Source organism: Oryzias melastigma, linkage group LG7, assembly GCF_002922805.2.
Source record: "Oryzias melastigma strain HK-1 linkage group LG7, ASM292280v2, whole genome shotgun sequence".
Classification (NCBI taxonomy): domain Eukaryota; kingdom Metazoa; phylum Chordata; class Actinopteri; order Beloniformes; family Adrianichthyidae; genus Oryzias; species Oryzias melastigma.
The window spans coordinates 7,466,229-7,488,381 of NC_050518.1; the positions used below are offsets into that span (position 1 = coordinate 7,466,229).

The 22,153-nt window shown below is 38.6% G+C and overlaps 1 protein-coding gene and 1 long non-coding RNA gene across 5 annotated transcripts in view; one reads left to right on the plus strand and one right to left on the minus strand.

Moving 5' to 3' along the window:
• The first annotated feature begins 328 nt into the window (after positions 1-328).
• Positions 329-22,153, plus strand: part of atf7a (activating transcription factor 7a) — a 25,586-nt gene continuing 3,761 nt past the window's right edge. The window contains exons 1-13 of one of the 4 annotated variants that reach the window (XM_036212700.1): positions 329-458; positions 1,813-1,989; positions 2,081-2,185; positions 15,100-15,171; positions 17,475-17,571; positions 17,729-17,841; positions 18,194-18,358; positions 18,433-18,581; positions 19,618-19,705; positions 19,805-19,924; positions 20,582-20,731; positions 20,916-21,104; positions 21,374-21,479. In XM_036212700.1, the coding sequence (XP_036068593.1) occupies positions 1,861-1,989; positions 2,081-2,185; positions 15,100-15,171; positions 17,475-17,571; positions 17,729-17,841; positions 18,194-18,358; positions 18,433-18,581; positions 19,618-19,705; positions 19,805-19,924; positions 20,582-20,731; positions 20,916-21,104; positions 21,374-21,479 (1,483 nt within the window). In that variant the 5' untranslated portion in view covers positions 329-458; positions 1,813-1,860. The other 3 variants (XM_036212699.1, XM_036212701.1, XM_024294069.2) reach the window with 3 other exon arrangements.
• Positions 16,540-20,997, minus strand: LOC112159788. Its single transcript, XR_002921539.2, has 2 exons — positions 20,859-20,997; positions 16,540-18,341 (listed from the first exon to the last, which is right to left on the minus strand). It is a non-coding gene; the product is annotated as an uncharacterized LOC112159788 (long non-coding RNA).

Genomic DNA, 22,153 nt, shown 5'->3' on the forward strand with positions numbered 1-22,153 from the left:
AGGGGAAATAGAAAAATATTTAGCAAAATAGAATTATTGTGACTACTTAAGCTACATTTTATAAACAAATGGCACAAAAAGCATATACAAAATGTACTTTTTTACATGGTGAAGTGGGATTTTTAGATTAAAAGAAACTGGACTGAATAGCTCTTCTAGATGGCAGATGCCTAGTCTAAAGTAAAGTAATTTATATTGTATAGTTTTCTAATGAATGGCTAATATTTTCAAAATAAATCCTTCATTTTTCCCCGACAGAATAACTTCATGTCTGACCTTTTCTAAGCTGTGATTGTAGACGGGTTTAAATTTCAAGGCCGTTGCGATAAGTTCTGCCCTTCAGATCATTTCCACGCGAGTCCGCTGTCTCGTCTGCATTTAGAACATACCGTCTCGTGTATTTAAGGCATTCGTGCCACCTGAGCAGATCCGCCGCAGGTCAACCCCACTTGAGCAGAGTAAGTACCCAGTGGAAGGATTCCAGTTTTGTTCACTCAAAAATCACAATAATTTTCAAAACAAAAGCCTCCGTTAATGCTGTCCTGTGACGTCACGACGTTCCGTGTTTATGTGGAAGCGATCAGCCGACATTCCGTACTGTAGCCTGCCAGACCTGCACATCTTGATCTTTTAAACGGTATGTTATGGGACTAGTTGTAGTTATTTTTAGAAGTGCGCACAAATAATAGGAAGTATTGTCACTATTTTTTTTACGCCTACAGCTGTCGATTGTTCTTTGCTTTTCGATGCTAACGCTAGCTTGTCTCTAGCTAACTGAACCTGCATCTATGCATTTGTTTAGCTATAATTTCCAGTGGTCCTGACACGTTTTTGTTTATTTTATATTGTAGTTAAGTTCTATTGTTTTAATATTTAAAACAGGCCGTGTACAGGATACAGTTGTATGTTGGAATTAGACGTTTAGTGTTTGGCATAGATAAAACTAGCTTGCAAACTGCTTGTCATTTTCTGCCTACAAACACCGGCAGCTCTAGTTTTCAGAAAATGTGACGTCCTACTGTAAGATAAATGTGTCAAAAGCTGGTAATGACTAGAATTTAAAAATATATATAAAGTGAATGTGCTTTTAACACTATTTTATTAAATAAACAATTTTTCTCAGGTGGAAATAATAAAATACGAGTTAAAGAGTTTTAAACATGTTTCTGTGGCTTTTCTCCCCATAGCATTTATGAAGAAAATTAAGCTTATAATTGCATTTCTGTGTATTTCTTCATTCAAATCATTGTGAATTAAAAGTGGATGAAAAAAATGCAGTTGGAAAAAGCTTGTAGCTGTGATGCAAACGATATTAGGCCACAAGCTTTCATTCTGGTGCATCCACTTGTAGACAACTAGATCCATGTACATTTTCGATTCCCTCCTCTGAGCTGGCATCTGGCTCCAAACTATACATCTGGATCACCTTTTTTATTGCACTGGTATATTATCTTGGGTTTGTAAAGGGCTGTAAGCTAGCGGGAGAGGGTGTAAACAAGTCAGAGGTACATTTTTAATCAACTACAGCTACTCTGCAGAACTATGTTCTAAAAAACAACACAGGTTTTTAGATTTTGTCCAAAAACTGCACAATTATATTAAAAAAAATCACTGGATATGGTTTTACAATAGATCAAAAGATGATTGGAGTGGGACTTTAAACCTGGACTGCTTCTTAGCTAAGTTACAGCAAATAATTGTCAAATATGCATTTAAACTGTCACAACAAATGCAATAAAACATTTTTGAATTTGTTTTATATATATATTTTTAATTGTGTTTACCAATTTTAACTTCTTGAAATTGTTTTAGTGTGCTGCAGTGTCAACCAGTCACTGGTGCCATGGTCCTCTGTTACACATGAGCTCTACTATGTGGTACATCATGCAGAGCATTCAAAGTAAATACTCCTTGTCTGAGAGACTCATCCGCACCATTGCAGCCATCCGCTCTTTCCCCCATGACAATGTGGAGGATCTTATTCGTAAGGTACACCCGCTCTGCTCATCCCACTGAAATGTTTGGAGTTAACAGTGCACTGAGTACAATCCCTAAAAACTACATCCTCTGTGTGTATAAGGGGGCGGATGTGAACCGGATGCATGGGACCCTCAAACCTCTACACTGTGCCTGTATGGTTGCTGATGCTGACTGTGTGGAGCTGCTATTGGAGAAAGGTGCTGAGGTATGGTAAAGATGGTTAAAAAAAAAAAAAAGTTTCTTGCAGACAGTCTTTATGATAAAGAGCTCCGGGAGGTGACGTCACACAGAGTCGTCCCCCTCTAGGCGCCGCCATGTTGGCAGGAATCGGGCCCGAGCTGACTACCGCTGTAAAGGAGGCTAACCATGCTTGATAACTGCTGCGCCCCAGATTGTACAAATAGACACAGAAAAAAAAGGTTCCATATTCCCCCTTATTTGCAGGGGTTAGGGACCGGAGGAATCCGCTAATACCCCCGCGGCTGAAGGATGTCTGTTACCGGTCCAGACATACTCATCAAAAGCACTGATCATGCTTTGTAAAACATTCAATAAAGAAAATGGGATTATTGCTCAACATAAAGAGTTTTTATTATTATCATTCAGAACAGACTGTATAGCAGCCACAGTGACAGTGTACTTTTTGACTCAGATGAATAGTGTCTCATTCTTCCCAGGCTAAATTTACTTGTTGTACTATGGGATATTTTAGGGAATAATGGTAAAAACAGGAATGGTTTGGTTCAACAACAATGTGAAGAGCATCTATTGAGCCACGTAGTTTCAGCTTTTAAAATAAAAGCAGCCAAGTGGAAAAAAAAAAAGACAAGAAAAATCTCTAGGCGGGTGTATTTTATAACATTACGTGGAAATGGTCACTTTCATATTTTTGGCAACAGCTTCCAATTAGATAGACACAGTTATGAAAAAAACAACAAAGAGAAGCGATGTTAAAATCACGGCTGAGCTAACAGTGACTCACTGACTGCAGTAGAAAACATTACAACAGTAATAAGTTTTACTTTAGTGTCAGACAAGCTGGAATTGTCTGACTTTTGCTCTGTATACAAGGATTTTGTGAGAATAGAAATTTATGCAACTTTTAACTGGTGAGAAAAGATCTTCTACAGCTTCATGTCTCATAGCCAAAGCTAATGCTACCGTTAGCATTAACACAGATTGAAAGAATAAAATCATAATTCCTTCATAATTAAACAAGCAGCATTCAGTGAAGTACTTGTAACCTTCGTATAACTATGACCGAGTTGTCATAGAGAAGTAATCCACGACTCGTTTAATATAATCAATAGGAATTTGTGAACGATCTAAGAGGTGAAAACGAATACAACCAAGTAGGACATTTATACAAAAAGTATTACAATTGGTTAGGTTACAGCAATTTTTTGATTGAAGATTCCACAGCTGAATGTTCGCTACAAACCCATTTATAACCCTCCATGCTTTTGTAAACCTTCAGAGTCCCCCGTGTAGGACGATGGGAAGTTTATTAGGTAGTTATATGTCTGGATAGCATATTTCTGGGATGTTTTCTTCAGCGGAGATACCTTTAAAAAGCACGCCGGAAACATTATCGGGACGGTAATTTTTAATGCTTTCAATTTTTTTGAATAAAGCGCAATGTCATGTGAATTAAAGCGAGAGGAATACTCCAACGGCTTGAAAGTTTAGTGGCGTATTCCTGCCAAAATGGTTGACTGACTACAGGGAGTCCCGTGGGGTCCGGAGCTCTATACTTTAAAAACGTTGGCAGAATGCTTTTGGAAATCTTTTGCAAGTATTGCAAGAAATGAGACTGTTTGTGTTGGCTAATAAATTTAAACCTTTTTCAAGCTTTCTTGGTTTAGTCAATTTGTCTAATCTCTGATTCTAGGCTAGTATTTATATTGACCACTTGTTCACCTGCCATAGTGCTGTATTTCATGGCAAAACAACCCCCTATTATCGAAAATTTGTAAGCCCACAAGAGCTTGCATATCTTTTTGTCCACTACATTTTATACGGTTTTAATTCTAGAGATATTATTTTAAAGAAAGGTTTGCTGATAACAGCTGAATTAATTTTGTAGTTAAATTTTTTTTCAAATATAGTTTCAATTTTATATTTCAGTTGTATTGAATTCCATGCATTAAAAAAGGTTTTTAGTATTTGTTATGCAGAAATTATCAATGTAAAAATTGTAGTGACCTAAAAAACAGTGTCAGACAAACGGAGGGTTCACAATGAAGAAAAAAAAGTGATTTCTATGTTATAACAGACCTATTTCACCAGCCATGCATACATCAGTTACAAAAAGGGCAGGACCTTTATCATCAATCCATATGGATTAACAGATATCATTTTCTAACCGCTTGTTTTTTGCTGATAAGTTCTCAGATGTGCAGTTCTCTGACCAGTTGCTTAGCTGCCTGTGAATAGAGATTAAATGTTTTTGGCAAACTAAATATACTCTTCATTCTAAAGAAATATATATATATATTTTTTATAAAGAGAACTATTGTTTTACTTCTGGTAAATTATTTATTCTAGAAGTCTTAATCTCTTTATTTCAGACTTTTTAAAGTTATAGATAAGTCTGTGTCAACAGTTTTGCATTAGCAGCTTGTTTTTATGAGCCTCCTAAAAGCTAAAGCAGGTGCAGTTTTTATTTTGATTAAAAAGATGTTATAAAAAATCTATTAATTGTATGGTTTGATTTTTGTGCCATTTTTCCAAGTGCAACACTCCCTGTTTTAAGCATAAAACCTAAAAAAAATGATGAGCTCATAAAATTATTTTGCACTTGAAACTGAAAAATATGTGCAATCAAAAGAATTTTCAAGGGTATAAATGTGCCACAAAAGCTGGCCAATCACTGACATAGACATGAAGGTTGATGAATGGGATTGGCTGTTTTTGTTGCACATTTGTGATGTGGTGCCCTGCTTTGTTTCAAGCAAAGAAGAAAGAGAATTTCTCTTGAGAGAAAATTGTTTTGATTGGACATAATTTTCAGTTTCTAGAGCAAAAATTGGTTTTATTGCACATAGTTTTCAGTTTCAAGAGCAATATTTGGTTTAGTGTCACATAGTTTTCAGTTTTTAGTTCATTTTCTGTTTCAAGTGCAGAATAATTCTTGAGCACACTAAATTTTTTAAAGTTTAACACTCAAAAAGTTGAGTGTTAGGAACAATGGCACCAAAATCCCTCCATAGTTTTAGACAGTAGTTTAAGAAATGTTGGAAAACTATTTGATCTCATCATAGTTCTGATTTGGTAGAAATTGGAATCAATCTCACCTAGATTGATTAGTTGCTCTTTTTTTCAAATGCATGGAAATGTGGTTTAATTTTTTTTTAATATAGAAATTTGTGGATATTTGAGCATTTTCTGTTTGTTGAGCTCCAGGTAAATCCATTGCAATGTGGGATAAAAGTTGTTAATTTCCTTTAGCATGATGCCTTTCGATGTATCTGATGGTGTGTTTCATTAGGTGAATGCCTTGGATGGCTATAACCGCACTGCCCTGCACTATGCTGCAGAGAAGGATGAGAACTGCGTTGAGCTGCTGCTGGAGTATGGGGCTCAGCCAAATGCTCTGGACGGAAACAAGGACACTCCACTTCACTGGGCTGCGTTTAAAGATAACCCTGAGTGCGTGCGGGCCCTGCTGGAAAGTGGGGCCTGTCCCAATGCTCGTGACTACAACAACGACACACCTTTGAGCTGGGCAGCAATGAAAGGCAACCTCGAGAGTGTTAAGGTTCTTTTGGACTATGGAGCTCAGATCCATGTGACCAACCTGAAGGGTCAGACCCCTATCTCGCGACTGGTTGCCCTCTTGGCCAGAGGTCTGGGCACCGAGCAAGAGGAAGAGTGCTTGGAGCTATTGTGCCGAGCTGCAGGGCGTTTTGAGATCCGTCGAGCTGACGGCACCTTACCCAGGGAGCTAAGTAAAGATCCCCAGCTGCTAGCTAGGCTGACCACCATGGTGGCTCAAGTTCCAACGCTCCGCTCTCTGGCACGCTGTGCAGTACGGCAGAGTCTGGGAGCACAGTTCCTCCCTACTGCTGTGAAAGAGCTTCCTCTACCAGAGACCATCAAGGACTATCTACTTTTGAGAGATTGACAATGAAATCCTATTGGTGCCCTGAGATTAAGTGGTCAGTGACTGGACGACTCAGCATTTCTTAATGAGGAAAGTTTTAAGATTTCCTCTGGCAGTGCCCCCGTTTATTGTATTTTTTTTGTAATCTATATGGGAAGAATCAAAAGACTCCCTTTGTTATTTTGTCAATTCTTAAGTAGTTGCACATATGAGCATTTTTGATCAGTGTTATGAATATTAATCCTGGGTGGATAGCTTTGTAATGTCCACTGTGACGCTCTTTTTATGTGAATTACTACGGCAGAGGAAGTGTAACGTCATGTTGGTTCAGCTTCGTTATAGGAGTACGTCAGGATGAGGCAAGACGGGTCCATCACTCCTGCTGCTCAGAATAAAATCATACGGACACAACACTTTTTTTAAAACTTTACTATTCATAAGTTTATTAGCTCAACTGTCAGTACAATACAGCTTTGACAAGTATGAAAATCTCATTACTTTGGAATTGGTCATTGGAAAAGCAATCTAAAACCTATAGGGTTTGGTTATAGAAGGTTGATGTTTTAGTTAAGGTCATACTTAAGAGAAATTGCCAACAAGACGCAGGCTGACCAACATTTTCTTTGAAGTTTTGTACTTTCTCAAGTGCGCTGAACAAAAACATGTCAGAAAAATACTTTGTTAAATGTCAAGTAACTCCTGACAGGTCATTAAATTCCACCAGTAAAATGTGTCAAATCATTAAAAAGAAGGGGGAGGGATTAGGAATAATTAGGAATAATTAAGTGATTTTAAGTTATGTCGATTTTTGCCAATTAATCTAATGGATCAATCAAAATGTGCCAGTTTTTCTTCTGAAATGTTCATCATGTGGGATACTGGTTTCTGGGAAGGGTTACGTTTTTATTTTGCTTTCCCAAAAAAAAAAAAAAAAAACTATTGTGTTTGTTCTCATGAAATCTCAAAGTTCAAGTGTGTTAGATATGAATTTATATGTATAAACCACAGAATGGCATGCCCACTAACTGTTCTTGAAAGAGACATAAAGTAAGCTTGCAAATTGTAATGTGTGTGTGTGCATATATATATATATATATATATATAGCATTGTGTATGCATACATTTGTGTTGTTTGTGTTGCAAGTAAAGTTTTTTAAATACACTTATTCAGTGTCTTGCATCTGGGTTTCTTCATTTCTTAAATTATCCACTAGAGGGCCCTCTGGCTTTGTTTTTGAAACTGTATGAGAATTTAAAGTTGCTTGAATTGTGATATCTATATCTATATATATATACACACACATTTACAAGTTTTCTTCAAAAAAGGAATTTTAAAGAAATGTGTGGCCCTGAAAAAAGTTAGTATTTTTAAGTTCACGATGGTATAATAAAAAGTTGCTGTTATTATACAGATAATTTTTGCAACAACTACATTGTTTTAGGTAACTATTTAAATTTAAATGTAATTTTCTTTATTTTACAAATGTGCTCTGGGGATGTTTTGGTTTTTATTTGGTCATTGTCCTCATGCTGTGTCTTGACAATCAAAAGACTATCACTTGTTAGTTAATATGTCAAAGAAGTGGATTAAACAGGAAACTTTGACAAATGTACTGGCCAGTTTTGGCTGAGAGATCATCTGTGTCTTAACTCGGAGATATTTGCTTAAAAATTAGGAAAATTTTGTTAATTTTCTCTTTTTTTTCCTTTCTTTTTTTGAGAAACATCCACCAGTATTCAAAATGGCACGAGAACTAGATATAACATTTGCTAAAATGTTGCGGAATTATAAGTATAATAGGATTTGTGTCAAAGCACAAGTAAAATAATTAGTTTCAGATAAAGTGACAATTAAAAGGCACATTTACTATCAATGCTTTATGTTTAATCAAACTGAGTTGCGTTTGAAGGACAAAAAGTTGGGGTTTATGTAAAAATGGGCAGTGTGTGCGTGGCATACTCACAATTTGCCTTGAACGTGATCATAAAAAAATAAGTTTCCTTGTTTACTGTGAAAAAGTAACTAAAATGTAATTGTAATACATTTTTCAAGTTCTAAACCTTCAATAATGTTCCAATGGAATCCATTGGCTTGAGCTAATGTCCACACATCTTTATTTATTCACTCAATGTAAAGATATTTATTTCCTTTTGTTTAGGCTGTATGCATAGTTTTAAACCTTGACACCTTATAGACATACATTTTTGGATATAAGGCATTTTCCAACTGTTGATCAGCTTTTTATAACAGCATTAGAGCAAGTTGCAACTAAACGGGAATTTGTGCGAAATCTCGCGATAACTCTCCGTCAAGGGGAGTGTCAAATTCCAAGAGAGGAGAGAGGGGAGCCAGAGAGAGGGGCGCAAGGGTGAGTTTGTAAACACTTTATTTACGTGTAAAAACATTAAAGATGAGTTTGCCGCGGCAAGTTGTCAAAAAGTAAACGTTGGTTCGACTTGAGTCTTTGCTTGTTACTGTGGAATCCAGACATTTGTGTGATTGTCAAAGTGTTGGCACCTACAGCGTTTCATTCGGACCAACTGTCTCGCTTTGCACTGAATTGTCAGTCCGCTAACTGCTATCCGTGTACGCTAGAGTGACTTGACCCATCCTCCACAAACTTCAAAAGTGCTGGTAAACTTGAGTCACAGCTATATTTTTGTTTGCGTGTGTTTATTGTTAGCGGAGACTTCGTTTGTAGTGTTGTTATGACTTATTTTTGACGTGCTTTCGGCCTGTTGTGAACGCTAGCAACAGCAGTTAGCCATTAGTTTTGCGTGGATACAAAAAGTTGATTTCGGTGTTTTAGCCAATGAGAATTCTCCGGCTACTGTTATTGACAGCGACCGTAGCTGCACACGCGAGACTTTACGGTGATTGACGCGGCGTGGGCCAATTGTTGCGAAGTAAAGGCGGTCTTGTTACGGGAAAAGGCAGGACCAAGTCTGCGCCCAGAAGCTAATGGAGCCTAAAAAAAGAAAACTTTTCAACTCACTTAGCGTTGTCTGGAGGAGAGAACAGTTGTGTCGGGTTGTGCACTTCTGTCCTGCAACCCTCCAAATGTTTGGAGGGAAAAAGAAAAAGAAAAATATTGCATTAAACAATCGGAAATTAGAAGATTTCAAAGTTTCAAATAGTAGAAATATCCGTAGTATTGCAATCGGAGCTCAGCGGGCGATCTGTATCCCTGTTCATGTCAACACCTTCACTCGGAATGTAGGTTGTGTATTTGGCAGAGTTGTACTACATTCCAGGGTTGGAGAAGTGTGACACCAGAGAAAGTTCCTGTCCAGCCAGACATCCTGACCCTCTCTGACAAATGACAGGTTTGAAGCAAGTGACATGGCTACAGCAGGGGCAAAAAAATCACATTTATTTCGCAAAAAAGTTCATATTTTTATATTACATTTCTCCAGAGTACTTCATAGACGGGTCATGCTACAAATAAGTAATACTTTTAGTTGAGGACATGGTTAAAGAATTAGGTGTTATTAACATGTTGCATTTTCTCATATATATCAAGAAAATTAAGCCTAAATTGCATTTCTGAGTATTTAATTACTCAAATTGCTGTAAATTAGGAAACACTGTTTGAAATAGCTGTGATATAGGTGCCACAATCTCCCTGATCCGCACCTGCATCCACTTGAAGATGGCTAGATTCATGTACGTCTTCGATTTCCTTGTCCCAGCTGGCTGGATAGCTCTGATGTTGCTCGCCATTTTTTGTCGCACCTGTACCGTTTGGTTGGGTCTGTGAGGGGCATGTTAGCAGGGGAGTGTGTAAACAAAGGGATGATGGGAAACGAGGGCAGGCTTACTCTGCGCCAACAATCCTTTCCACAACTCGGAGGCGAATTTCTAATGAACTACTGCCACTCTGCAGAAACTGTCGTAGAAAATTACATTTTTTTTTTTGTATTTTGCTAAAAAATGCCCTGCGACGGACTGGCGACCTGTCCAGGGTGTACCCCGCCTTCGCCCATCAGTGGCCGGGATAGGCTCCGGCACCCCGCGACCCCGAAAGGGACGAAGCGGTCAAGAAAATGGATGGATGGACTTGTATGTGCTGCAGTCAAAAGTGAAAAATATTAAAGATGTTATACATTGGCTAACACAAACACATCTCTGTTGTAATTCAATTATTGTAAATGCTGTAAAGCTTTTTTTATGTCTCAATGGTCCCAAAGACAAAGTGTAAAAAAAGATGAAGTGGGACTGTGGCTCTTGCTGGGTTTTTAGTTTGTATCCTGGCTTTTTTTGTGTTGGAGGTTGCAGATACTTGATCTAATTCAAATTACAACCTCAATGTGGATTTATCTTTTATGTCTCATTAGTGATGAATATAAGAGTGCAGACCTCAACTACATTTTCTCTGAATACCAAAGATCTCACTTGTGATGCTATAAGAATTCACAATACAATACTTAAATTCCCAATTCCCAATAACATTTTTGCTCATTTATCTTTGCTATTTCACAATTTGTTTGTCCTGTCCATCTTTTCCTTTTTGTGGGGTCTCCCCTACTTGCTGGCAATTTAAGCCTGAGATTCCAGCGTCACGACTGCACTGCGGTCTATTAATACAGTTTGTTTAGTCAGTTTCCTAGCAAGCTGCATCAAACACTATGTGGCTGTGGCTGATTATAGCTGGGACTTGTTCCCTTACACCTGCTGAGTCTGAGAAATCCTAGTTAATGGTGGCACTGTGGCAGAAGCTCAATGATTTGACGAGAAATCTACTTACTTGAAGGGCTTTGGTGGGTCAAAGTGTGGAGAAATGCAATTATATGGTTTATTATTGCTGATGTGCCTATAAACTTATGCAATGATCTTGATAAGTTAGCATGAAAGATTTAACACGGTACAGTGAAGTTTGACACCTTAATTCTTAAATTACTCCCAGAGATTACTGCAAGTGTGATACACCTGACAGTCGAGCATGCAAATTGAGGGCAGCATGCCTTTGAATAAGCTTTGAATTGAGGTTTTAGGTGGCTCAGAAGTTTTTTTTTTAAAGCTTTAATTCTTCCGTTTAATCACCTACAGGCACAACTTTGTAAGCTATTTTAACATTTTATTTTTAGATCTTCAAAATATGGGAGATTGTACAAACAAATCAAGCTCTTCATTGGATGTTGGTGCCAGCCAGCTGAGTTAATGTTTAGCAAGCCCTTAGTAAGATGTAAACTCTAAAATCTCTTCCTACCCCTGATGCCAGATGTGTCTATTTTACCACTCAGTCCACACCCTTGGTATAACGAGCTAGATGGAGTATCTCCTTTGCAGACACACGCCTGCACAAATAGATGGAGTTGATTTGGAGGACTGTGTGAGCCCGCTGTCACCGACCTGCTGCCTTTGCTCAAAGTTTGGGAGGCCTGCAAAGTTCTGCCTCACTGACTTTCTGATCTCCAAATGGGATGCAGACTTTTCTTCTTTTTAACTCAACAGATGCAAGATGCAGGTTCGTCAGGAAGTTGTGTAATAACAAAGTGTCATGTAAAAGCACAAGGCTCCAGTAATCATGTGTTGGCTTAGGGCTGCTGTCCTTAAGTCCAACGTGAAAGCACTGACTTCAACACTGGGAAAACTTTCAGACATTTACGTCTAGCCAAAGTAATGAATAATCTGTCCTGCTCAGGAGAGGGCGGAGTTATTTAACCCCGATATTTGCAGGGGTATTGAACTTTAGAAGATGTTTCAATGATAAAAATCCGTCATATGTTAAAGCTTTAGAGGCGGTAAACACAATTCTTTTCTCATTTATGTTTTATTCCTTGTTGGGCATTTCTTCTCTGAACAGTCAAACTTTATTGTTTACATTCTAAATGCGCCATAGAGGTTTCTATTCATTCAACACTTTCTGCTTTCAAACATGCTTGAGTCATGTTGGTAATTGCTGGGCTGTCTGTGCGACAGCATTGCGTAACAGATGGAAGACGTCACATCTGGCCCGCCGAGAGTAGTAAAACATTTATGTTTACCCCCACCACACCCGTCCCCCCCTCCCTTTTTTTTTTCAGCAATTCCTTGATTTAACTTTAATGACTTACTTTTGCAGAGTTTTCCGCTTTGTCTTTGTATGTACTTTTGTCCAGCTGTGCGGAGCAGCAGCGGGTGGAGACTGCTTAGAGAAAACAGTTTTTGGGTTGTTACTAACAGAAGCAGAGAGTCATTCTCTGTCGCTTCAGCTGTGGGTCAACAGGACAAGAAGCCAAAAACTCAGTGCAGAGCTTAACAAAATGTTTGCTGTGCTTTCAGATCAGGGCTGAGGATCACAGCCAGAATAATAAATCTATTTGTTTGCAAGTTTACAATTCAAGATTGATATTTAGTCTTTTCTTAATTATTATTTCTATTTAAAACCTATTTTATTCACTTATGGAAAACATATTTTATGTAATCAGTGGTGAATAGTGGCCCTTTTTAATAACATTATTTATTCTAGCGATAAAAATACTAACTAAAATAAGTTTTTCCTGGAAAAAAAACTTAGAAAGTAACCAATTTGTGGATTTAATGAATCAGTATTTAATATATATAAATAAATATCAATTTAATATTGAATTATGTTTAAAAAAACAGTCCTATTTCACAAGTGATCCTCTTATATGTATAATTTTAGAACTATTTACCCTCCCTCTGAACCCACAGGGTTGCTGGAGCCTATCCCAGCTACTTTTTAAGTGAAGACAGGATGCTGGACAGGTCACCACTCTGTCACAGGGTCTCGCAACCACACACACTCTCACTCTTATGCAATCCATTATCATAGAAATAAACACAAGTGTTGGCTTAAGTTTGCATAAACATCACTGACACGAGCTGTTATTACAATTACAATAAAAAAAAAATCATAATTATTACCTTACTATTTGATAAATAAAAACAGCTTCACATTCAGAATGCATTTTGTAAAACAAATGTATTGAGTTTCTGTAACGTAAACCAAGCAGACACTGTTTCCGGTAGGTGAGACTGCTGTAACTTTGCAGCAGAAGCTTCACATTTTCACCTTTGTTCAACTAAAATTGAGAGCCAATACCTGAAACCAAATTCTTGCTCAACTTTTAACCATGTACATTTTTTTTCCCAGCAGTGAGAAAGTTTCTGCCAAAAACACAACGGTATGACACAAGGACAGCAAAAAATCTGAACCTTTGTTGTCATTTCTGCCGCAGCACTTTAGGTCCCCAGATGAAACAGGCTTGGCATGTTGGCTTTGTCTGTTTGTTCGGAACATGCCACAGGCTTGGTCAGCAGCCAAGCACTCAACTTGTTCAACTTCTTTAATGCTGCATGACTTGATGAAGTTACTCAATACTTTTGTGGCTTTTCAGCAGAACTTGACTTTTTTTCTCCTTTTTTTCAAAGCCTCAAATTTTACACGAGTCACACCTATCTCCTTATTTCCTGGAACAAAAAGCCCAAATATTTGCCTTTAATGAATGCTAGATTGGGCGTATTTCCTGCTGCTTTAATTCCCTTTCGACATCTGAAAGCTAACTTTTACAAACTCACAGTGTCAGAGATCTGACTACAGCCTCTGACTAGCATTTGCATAGAACAACATAGCTATATTTCCTCTTTAATGTAATTAAATGACGTAAAGGAGAACATTTTTTTACATAATCATTTCACTTTGATCTCACAGATTTTTGAATACAATTACAAAATCAGAATTAATGTATTAAGGAGGTTTATTTTATCCTCAATTTTTCCATCACTTTTTATTATGATACTGGTATTTATTTTTTAAAAATGGCTGACCAACAGAATATGAATTTTAGCCAAAACCACAAATTTTATAGTCAAAAATCTCCAAAGTGTTGTCTACCTTTTTGTTTACATTTTAATAGAGCTTTGTCTCGTAATAATTTATGTTTCAATAAGCTGTGGCGAGTGTGTAAGGGCTGCAAATTGTAATATCTCACTGGATTATTTGTGGAAATGAGCAGCTTTTAACTGCCTAGCTGTGGCTTGGAAGTAAACAAGGGCAAGCGTGTACTTGTAAGCTGTGTAAATAAATTCGGTTCGCTGTCAACAGGACACTGTTTGGTGTGTTTGTCAGGTCACATTTGCAGACAAATCATGGAAGTGGTGCTGTGTGGAAGTGATTGTCCGAAAGATTTCTGCGTGTTGGAACCAGGCGAAAACTCGTGAACTGGCGTGGGACAAAGGGAGCACACAGGTGTGATTAATGATTGGGGGGGGGGGCAACATCTGGATGAGTAAAAAGGGAGGAAGCGGCAGAAAGAAAAGAACACTGACTTGTTCTTCAGCAGCCTCTTGAATTTCCCAGACATGATTCATTTGTATTCACATGATAACAGAATGAGTCATTTGCATATGTTAAAAAAAATCTCAACAGGATCTTTATACTGTTTATCTTTAATGTAATTGTTACTTTCCATCCATATTTTTTTATTTGTTTGACTGTTAGTTCAAATGTCCAACAAATCCTCTTTACTTTTTCACAGTAGTTGTTTCCTTTTAGTTTTTTAGAACACCAGTTACTGAAAGTATGATAGGAGATTTTTTTTTTTGAGTTAGGTTGTAGCGCTTCGTGATCATATCAGTGAGATCAGACTAATCCAAAGAAGAAGATAAGCCTGAAACGCTGAAACAGTCAGCTGAGCAGAACCAGAGCAGGAGGGGCTAAAGACGGGCTGCAAACTGATGGTGAGGTGTGGAGTGGGAGGGTCTTAGAGGGGGAGACGAAGGTACTGAAAGTGAATGAAAATGGGTTTTAGTCGGTGCTAATGGATGCTAACTTGTGCCGTATAAGCTTCTAATTGGACAATCAGAGGGCCCCCCGTGTGAAGGAAGTATCCCCGGGGAAACTTCTTCTCGCCACCACTGTGCATGTTTTCCTCTGTGCCAGGGTTATTTTTAAAATAGCACACAGCTTCCTGCTCAGACTGAAGACTACAAGCCACAGCATCCCTGTTTTGTTGTTCTGGCCACCTCTCCAGCTAAAGCCATGTTCTACTCTTCTCCTCCGCTGCAGTTACACTGCAAGGTCTTTGCAAAAATGGGAGACGAGAAGCCTTTCGTGTGCAACGCTCCTGGCTGTGGACAGGTGAGTCCTCCTCCACCTTCTCTAGGGCTTTGGCTGTGTGCTTGTTGACGTATCCCCTTTTTATTGTTCTTTCTTAAGTTTTTCTACTAGAGAAAACATCATGCCTCTAAAATATGTAGTAAATATGATGGGTTTAAATACATATTTGTGAAATACCAGATTCATAGACAAGATTTACATGATTTACATAATACTTACATTCACAGTGAACACTTTATCAGTCATTGATGTCTCCTTGAGCAGTGACTCACTGAAAGCTCCACTGAGTAATCAGAGCACAGTTTTGTTTCAACCTGTCATTGCTGACTTGTAGCGCCTGCAGACACGAGTTTCAGCTGCAGCCGTGACTCAGCTGAAACCCAACAGTGCACTCGTACGCCGCTCACATGCCATACTAACAACGCGTCTCCGGATTTAACAGAAATAATTTCAAAAAGTTTTATTGACGCAATCGTGCAACACAGGAAATTCCATGTTTGATGTCTTGCACATTTGGCTCGGACGCTTGACGTCCTTTTGGGACCAAACAGTGACGTTTTGGGTATTATACTTCAAACGCTTTTAGCAAAATGGATCTGTTGCATTTTATTGCTGAACAGAAGTCAAGTTTTCAAACATGCACAACTGATAAATAAAATATTAGTTTATTTTCTTCTCTCAGCGTGAAGGAGTCCAAAGGTTTTCTCCTGTGATATGCATATAGATTATAATACATTTTTAATTGTTAGATGCCATTACTAATTTAGCTAACATGTCTAAAAACAGGGCGAGAGCTTTTCAAAACAAAGTGGTGAGAGGTGTGCAGCTGTGGGTTGTGTTGTTTGAGTGTCAAACTAAACATGTCGGGTGTTGTAGTATAGCGCTAAACTTTACTCTGGCTCTTCCTCAAACAGCAGATCACCTTCCTTTGTGAAATGCAAACTTTTCCACTTTTTCTGTCTGTCAGCTTTCTTTTAAAAGTAATTTTTAAAGTTCCATGTGAAAAACCTTCTCTAATTACGCTTTGGACCAGGGGGTGTCAAACTCAATCTGGGGCCAAGATCCAAAACCCACCTTAGGTTGCGGGCCGAACAGGATAAAAAATGTATTGAACACAACAAAACTACTTTTTTTTTTTTAAACTTAACGTAACTTGAAATATTATTCCAGAATAAATCCACTTAAACCTTAAATAACTTTCAACATTTTACTCTCCATAAAAATATATTTTGTACAAAAATAACATTGAGCTATTAATGACAATAAAATTAAAGGATCTCGAGGGCCAGATATATTTATCCGGCCCCTGGGCCTTGACTTTGATACATGTGCTTTAGACTATTATTTTACAAAAAAATTGATAAGTTTGTCTTTAAGGCACAATATTTCTTTTTTTTCTTTTAATAATTGGACATAAATAGCATGAAAGCAAAACTTTATAAATGTGTTTTGTAGTTGGAGGAATTTATAATATTATTCTATTCAAAATGATGTATTTGATTTCTGGTACCAATTCAAAAATATTTACTTATTAATTTATTGAGTTTTTCCTGCCGCCCTTTAAAAGCAACGGTTGCCTACCAGAAGAGCAATTAAAGCCCACAATAGAACGGAATGATTGACTTTGCCCGGGATTTTCCTTTTACCAAGTCAACATCAACAACATAAACACGATGGCCAGTATTTACCGTTTGTGGTTGTGTAATCCTAGCTACCATTATCTGAGAAGGGGAGATTAGTTGGAGATAGTTTCCCTCACAAGATCTAGTTGCCTTGATCTGAGGAAAGAGACGGATGCCACATGTAGTTGTATTTTTTTTTTTGCCAACGCTAAAAATAAGGCTCCTGACACTTGACTGTTTCCACTTCACTCTCCTGACTAAAATAGGCTGCTGTGAATGGTGTTGTGCTTATAGCCGCTATGTCTCTGAGTAAATCACAATTTAGCTTCTCACTGAAAATGTCTCAGAAAAATGGCGATCTGGGCCTTTTTTTTAAAAAAAAAACATTTCCTTTAGTCTTTTCAAAAGTTGTTTTGACTCTCACATTATAGATTAAAGCAAATCTGCATTGTACAACATCCTTTTGTTATATGCACAACAGGAAGGCATACTTTTTGCTTTGAAGGTTTTTCTGAGTTACCTCATTTGAGATCCAATATTCATTATATTTTGATTTAATGCTAATTAAGAAACTTTTTTTTGCAGTTTTTTTGTTTTATTTTGTTAATTATGACTTCTGTACTACATTCATTTCTCATTAATGCATTGTACCTGCTGTCTAAATAATAACTTGTTCTTTATTTTCTTGTTGTTTTTCTCCAGAGGTTCACCAACGAGGACCATTTGGCAGTACACAAACACAAACATGAGATGACATTAAAATTTGGACCACCCAGGACAGACTCTGTCATTATAGCAGGTACTGCTCCGTCCGCCATGCTGTTGGATGCTCCCTCCTATCGTACTTTAGCATCAGCTACATGGCTCTTTCTATTCTGAATGCAAAGTGTGAAAAAAGTGCAAAAGCGTGGCTTTAGATTTTCATCTTCTTGTTGTCATGGCTTTGTTCTCCTCAGACCAGACACCTACACCCACTCGCTTCCTTAAGAACTGTGAGGAAGTTGGTCTGTTTAATGAGTTGGCCAGCTCTTTTGACCAAGACGATGACGAAAAGAGGGCAAAGAACTCTGTAAGAAAGCTCGAGGGGGGGTTGGGGTGATAACATTGTGTTCATAAGCATATTTCTATGTATAAATGTGTTCAGAAACCAGGGAAGTTTTCAGCTTTTGCTCTGTAGATGTGACTTTTCTTACTTCCTCCTTTTCTCACCCGAAGTGCTGATTAAATACAATAAAAAATAGTGCTTGAAATTCCTGCCTTGCACACCTAATACCAGATGAGAATTTCAACAATTGCTGCAACTTGTCAAAATGACTTTATTAAAATAACTGAGTGTTGAAATAAATATGGGGGCTGTTGTGCTACCCGGATAAATGGCAGTTTGTTTTGTTAAAAGCTTTTATTTTGTCGTCTCTGTCCAGCTTCCAGCTGCCAACTCTGTGGCTTTGGACATGAGCCTGCAGACGCCATCAGATGTGAAGGTGAAGGAGGAGGAGCCTGTGGAGGTTGATTCCTCGCCTCCAGGAAGCCCCGAATCGCTATCGGGGATGTCAGACAGCAACCAAGACCCTATAGTGAAGGGAAAGGTAATTAACAAGCATCACTTTCGGATCAACGACGAGAAGTTTATTTATCTACATAACCAATGGTAATCTCTCAGGACATGCCGCCGAGGAATTCAGCCCCCACCCCAACCATCGTGCGACCAGGTTCCCTTCCACTACACTTAGGCTTTGATGCTCTTCAGCCCACCATGCCGTCACCAACTTCTGTCATTACACAGGCGCCACCTTCAAATCGCACTTTGGGGTGAGTTTTGCCTCTTTAACACATAAAGCATACATAGATTGTTGCATTCATTAGCACACAAGAGGAACAGCATCAGGACAAAATAAAAGCCTCCGACTTAACATTTATTGGATTTAAGGAACATTTATTTTGAAATTTAGCACATTTTCTCCTCCCGCAAAAAATAAGCAAAACCAGAATCAGCTTTTTGAAAGCAGACAGTGTCTGCGATTGTGTCTAGTCGAGGGAATAAATCAGCTGTCGGGAAGGCTTTTTGAAAAAGAAAAAAAAAAAAAGATCAGTCGAGGGCTTGCTGTGAGTTACAGAATCCAGAGATAAAATACTCAGGTAACAACAAAATCCTTATCAGGCACAGAAAGAAAAAGCATCAGCTCTGTGTTAGCTGTAGTAAAGATAACCAATCAGTTCCTGTCTCATCACCGCTATTTGTAAAAAGTTATTTTCTTCTTCAAGGATTAAACCACAGGCTTAAAAGAGCAATCAGCAGGACTGCTGCGTTTGTAGCTCAGATTTTACGTTTTTTAAAGTTTGGCATGTATTGTTATTATTGTTTTGCCAAAAGATTTTACTGTGTTTTTGCTGATTTAGCTTATAATCAGTCTAATGGTAGAATAGAGTTAAAAAATGATGTATTGTGCTGAAACAACTAAAAGTTTGGCCTCAATCTGTTTGACTCAACAGAACTTAGCCGTTTGTCTGGGTTTTCTCCATGTTTTTCCAGGTTTTATTTGGAATATTACTGCAGCAGTTGAAACACCTCCAGCATGTTTCAGTGGTTTGCTGAATTTATCAAAATTATCTTCATAGTTTCAGTCAAATGGGTTATTCTTATGCCACCGCCATGCAGTTACGTAACTGCTGGTTCCTCTTGTGTGGCTGACATTCAAACCCAGCTCTCTTCTCAGAAAGTGCAGCAGTCTCTATATGTAGATGTTTCAAATTCACTAGAGTATGTTATTAAAGCTGGTGTGTTTGTTTTATTCATTGCAAATCAATTCAAATGTGAGTAATCCCCCTCTGGTCTTCTGTTGGCCAGCTCGCCGACTAGTCATTACCCGATGATGATGCTGCCCAGCGGTCAGGCGGTGCCGGTGCTCCCTGGACCTGTGCCTTCTGTCATTAATGTAAGGCCTGTGAGCAGCGCCTTGTGACTCAACTTATTATTTTAAAAAGTTGGTTCCGTTTGAATCTGTATTTATGAATGCATCCTCCATCATCTCCAGCTGGCCCGACCCATGTGTATGGTGCCCAACATTCCCGGGATCCCTGGTCCGCCTCTGGGAGGCAGCAGCAGCGGCTCGAACTCTCCCTCTGGCTACAGCAACCACTCAGAGGCCAAGATGGTCAGCATTAGATTAGCTCTCTATTTTTGTCTTTTTTTTGTTTTCCATCTTCTTGTCTTCAGAACTTTGTCTGCTCTGGCTTAGTCTGTTCATCATATGACATGACTGCAGTAATGCGTTTTTTTTTTTGCTCTTTTTTTTAAACCACAATACACACACAGACCTCTATTTAAACAACATTTTTTTAAAAAAGGAAATTTTTTGCCATGTTTCAGATCACTCTGAATGAGTGTAGTCACTGTTTATAGTAATAAACCCAGCAGACGATCCGCTTTGGTCGATGCCTCCTTAAAACAAAACGCTTGAGGCACTAGTTGGAGATTCAGTGGTTTTATGGCTTCACTTCCACTGTGAGATGTTATCGCGCAGTTATTTCCTGCTGAATAATGCTCTCTTACAAAGCAGCATCATAACTTTTTAGCAGAATCATCAGAAAGTTTGTTCTGGGACAAGTAAAGCCTCCAGAACTGACATAGATGGAGAGTGATTACAATGTCACATGAGTTTGCTAAACTGGAACTGCGGCATCGTAAGAAATGTTTTCAGCTTGAAAGGAGTTTTAATAATTAACATTATAAATGTTTGCTTCTTTTGCTACTTAAAACTTTTTTTTAACTGTTGGTTAAAAGTTTGATATTTTTGGGGGTTTTTCTGTAGCGTCTGAAGGCTGCACTGTCCCAGCAAAGCCCTTTAGGACAAAATATGGGAGTCATGGCGATGGGCAGCAGTCCCATGGTACCTCAAAAGATGGAGCACAGCCAGCTGCTGGTTCAACACCCCGACGCCCCATCTCCTGCACAACCTCAGGTGCGAACAAAATGTGTTCGTCAAAATAAACATCAAAGTTCCTGGAGGATTTCTTGCACTGACTAAAAACTAATAACTAATCAAACAGTGACTCATGCTTCCCTCTTCTTTCTAGTTTCTCTCTCACCCCCTCCTCCTCTTCTGCCTCTTGTTTCATGCTGAACCCATGCCCTCTTCTCTCCAGGTATCTCCAGCACAGCCCACAGGTGGGCGTCGACGGCGGACAGCAGACGATGATCCAGATGAGCGAAGGCAGCGCTTCCTTGAGAGGAACAGGGCGGCGGCCTCTCGCTGCAGACAGAAGCGCAAACTGTGGGTCAGTTCCCTGGAGAAGAAGGCAGAGGAGCTCAGCACTCTGAACGTCTCGCTGTCGGTGAGTGGGCTTGGAGTGGGTGAGAGAGATCAGTGCGGTGTCAGTTTCACATCTCACGAACTTCCACCAAGTTGTACAAGTTTCAGAAATGTTTCCAGATAAATGAGGCTTCTATGGGATTGTCAAGATTTCTACCTAAACGGACATTATTGTTGTTCAGAGTCACTCCTGTTCCCCACATCTCCTCAGTGACTTGACTATTTGTTATACACTTTAAAACATTCTAGGAAGCATAAATAATTAATCATCCTCCTGTATCTTCTTCTCAGAATGAGGTTTCTCTGTTACGAAACGAGGTGGCCCATTTGAAGCAGCTGTTGCTGGCACACAAGGACTGTCCTGTAACCACCCTGCAAAAGAAGAATGCCTACTTAGGTGAGCCCCCCGCTCATACACAGCACTTCTTTCTACTCGGATGGTTAAATTTAGAGCGAGAGGAGGCTTGACCAGGAATTTTGTTATGAGGCAGAGCGAGACCAAACAGTTCTGAGGGCTCTGAAGGCCAAACATAACTTCATGGATTTTTTCCGGGTGTATTCTCCCTGCTGATGGGAGCACGGAAGCAACATTAATACCCGGAGTGGTGCATGCGTTAAAGTCATTGTGTAATTCCTTCAGCACACAAGTCGTCTTGTTTGCCCCAAAGTTTTTAATCGTATAAACTGTTATTTATATGGTTGTGTTGCTGCCTTCAAGCTTTTTTTACTGCAATAGCAGCCTCTGATGTTGTGTTTGTCCCTACAACACACCATTGCACACTGCTGCAAAAGTCAAGGATAACAGTTTTTTTTAAGTCCCCCTTGGACAATTTTTTTAATTTAAAAAAACGTTCCCAGTAGTTTTTTAGTAATGATTATGAAGCCCCACAAAAATTGGTGTCGTCTGCAAACAGAACAAGTTGCAATATTTTGGACACATCACAAACATAATTTATGTATAAAATAAAAAAAAAAATGGTTCCAGTACTGAGCCTTGTGGGATACCACAATGTATTTTTTGGTGTTTTGATAAATGTCCTGCATATTCTACATACCGTATATCTTCCAATA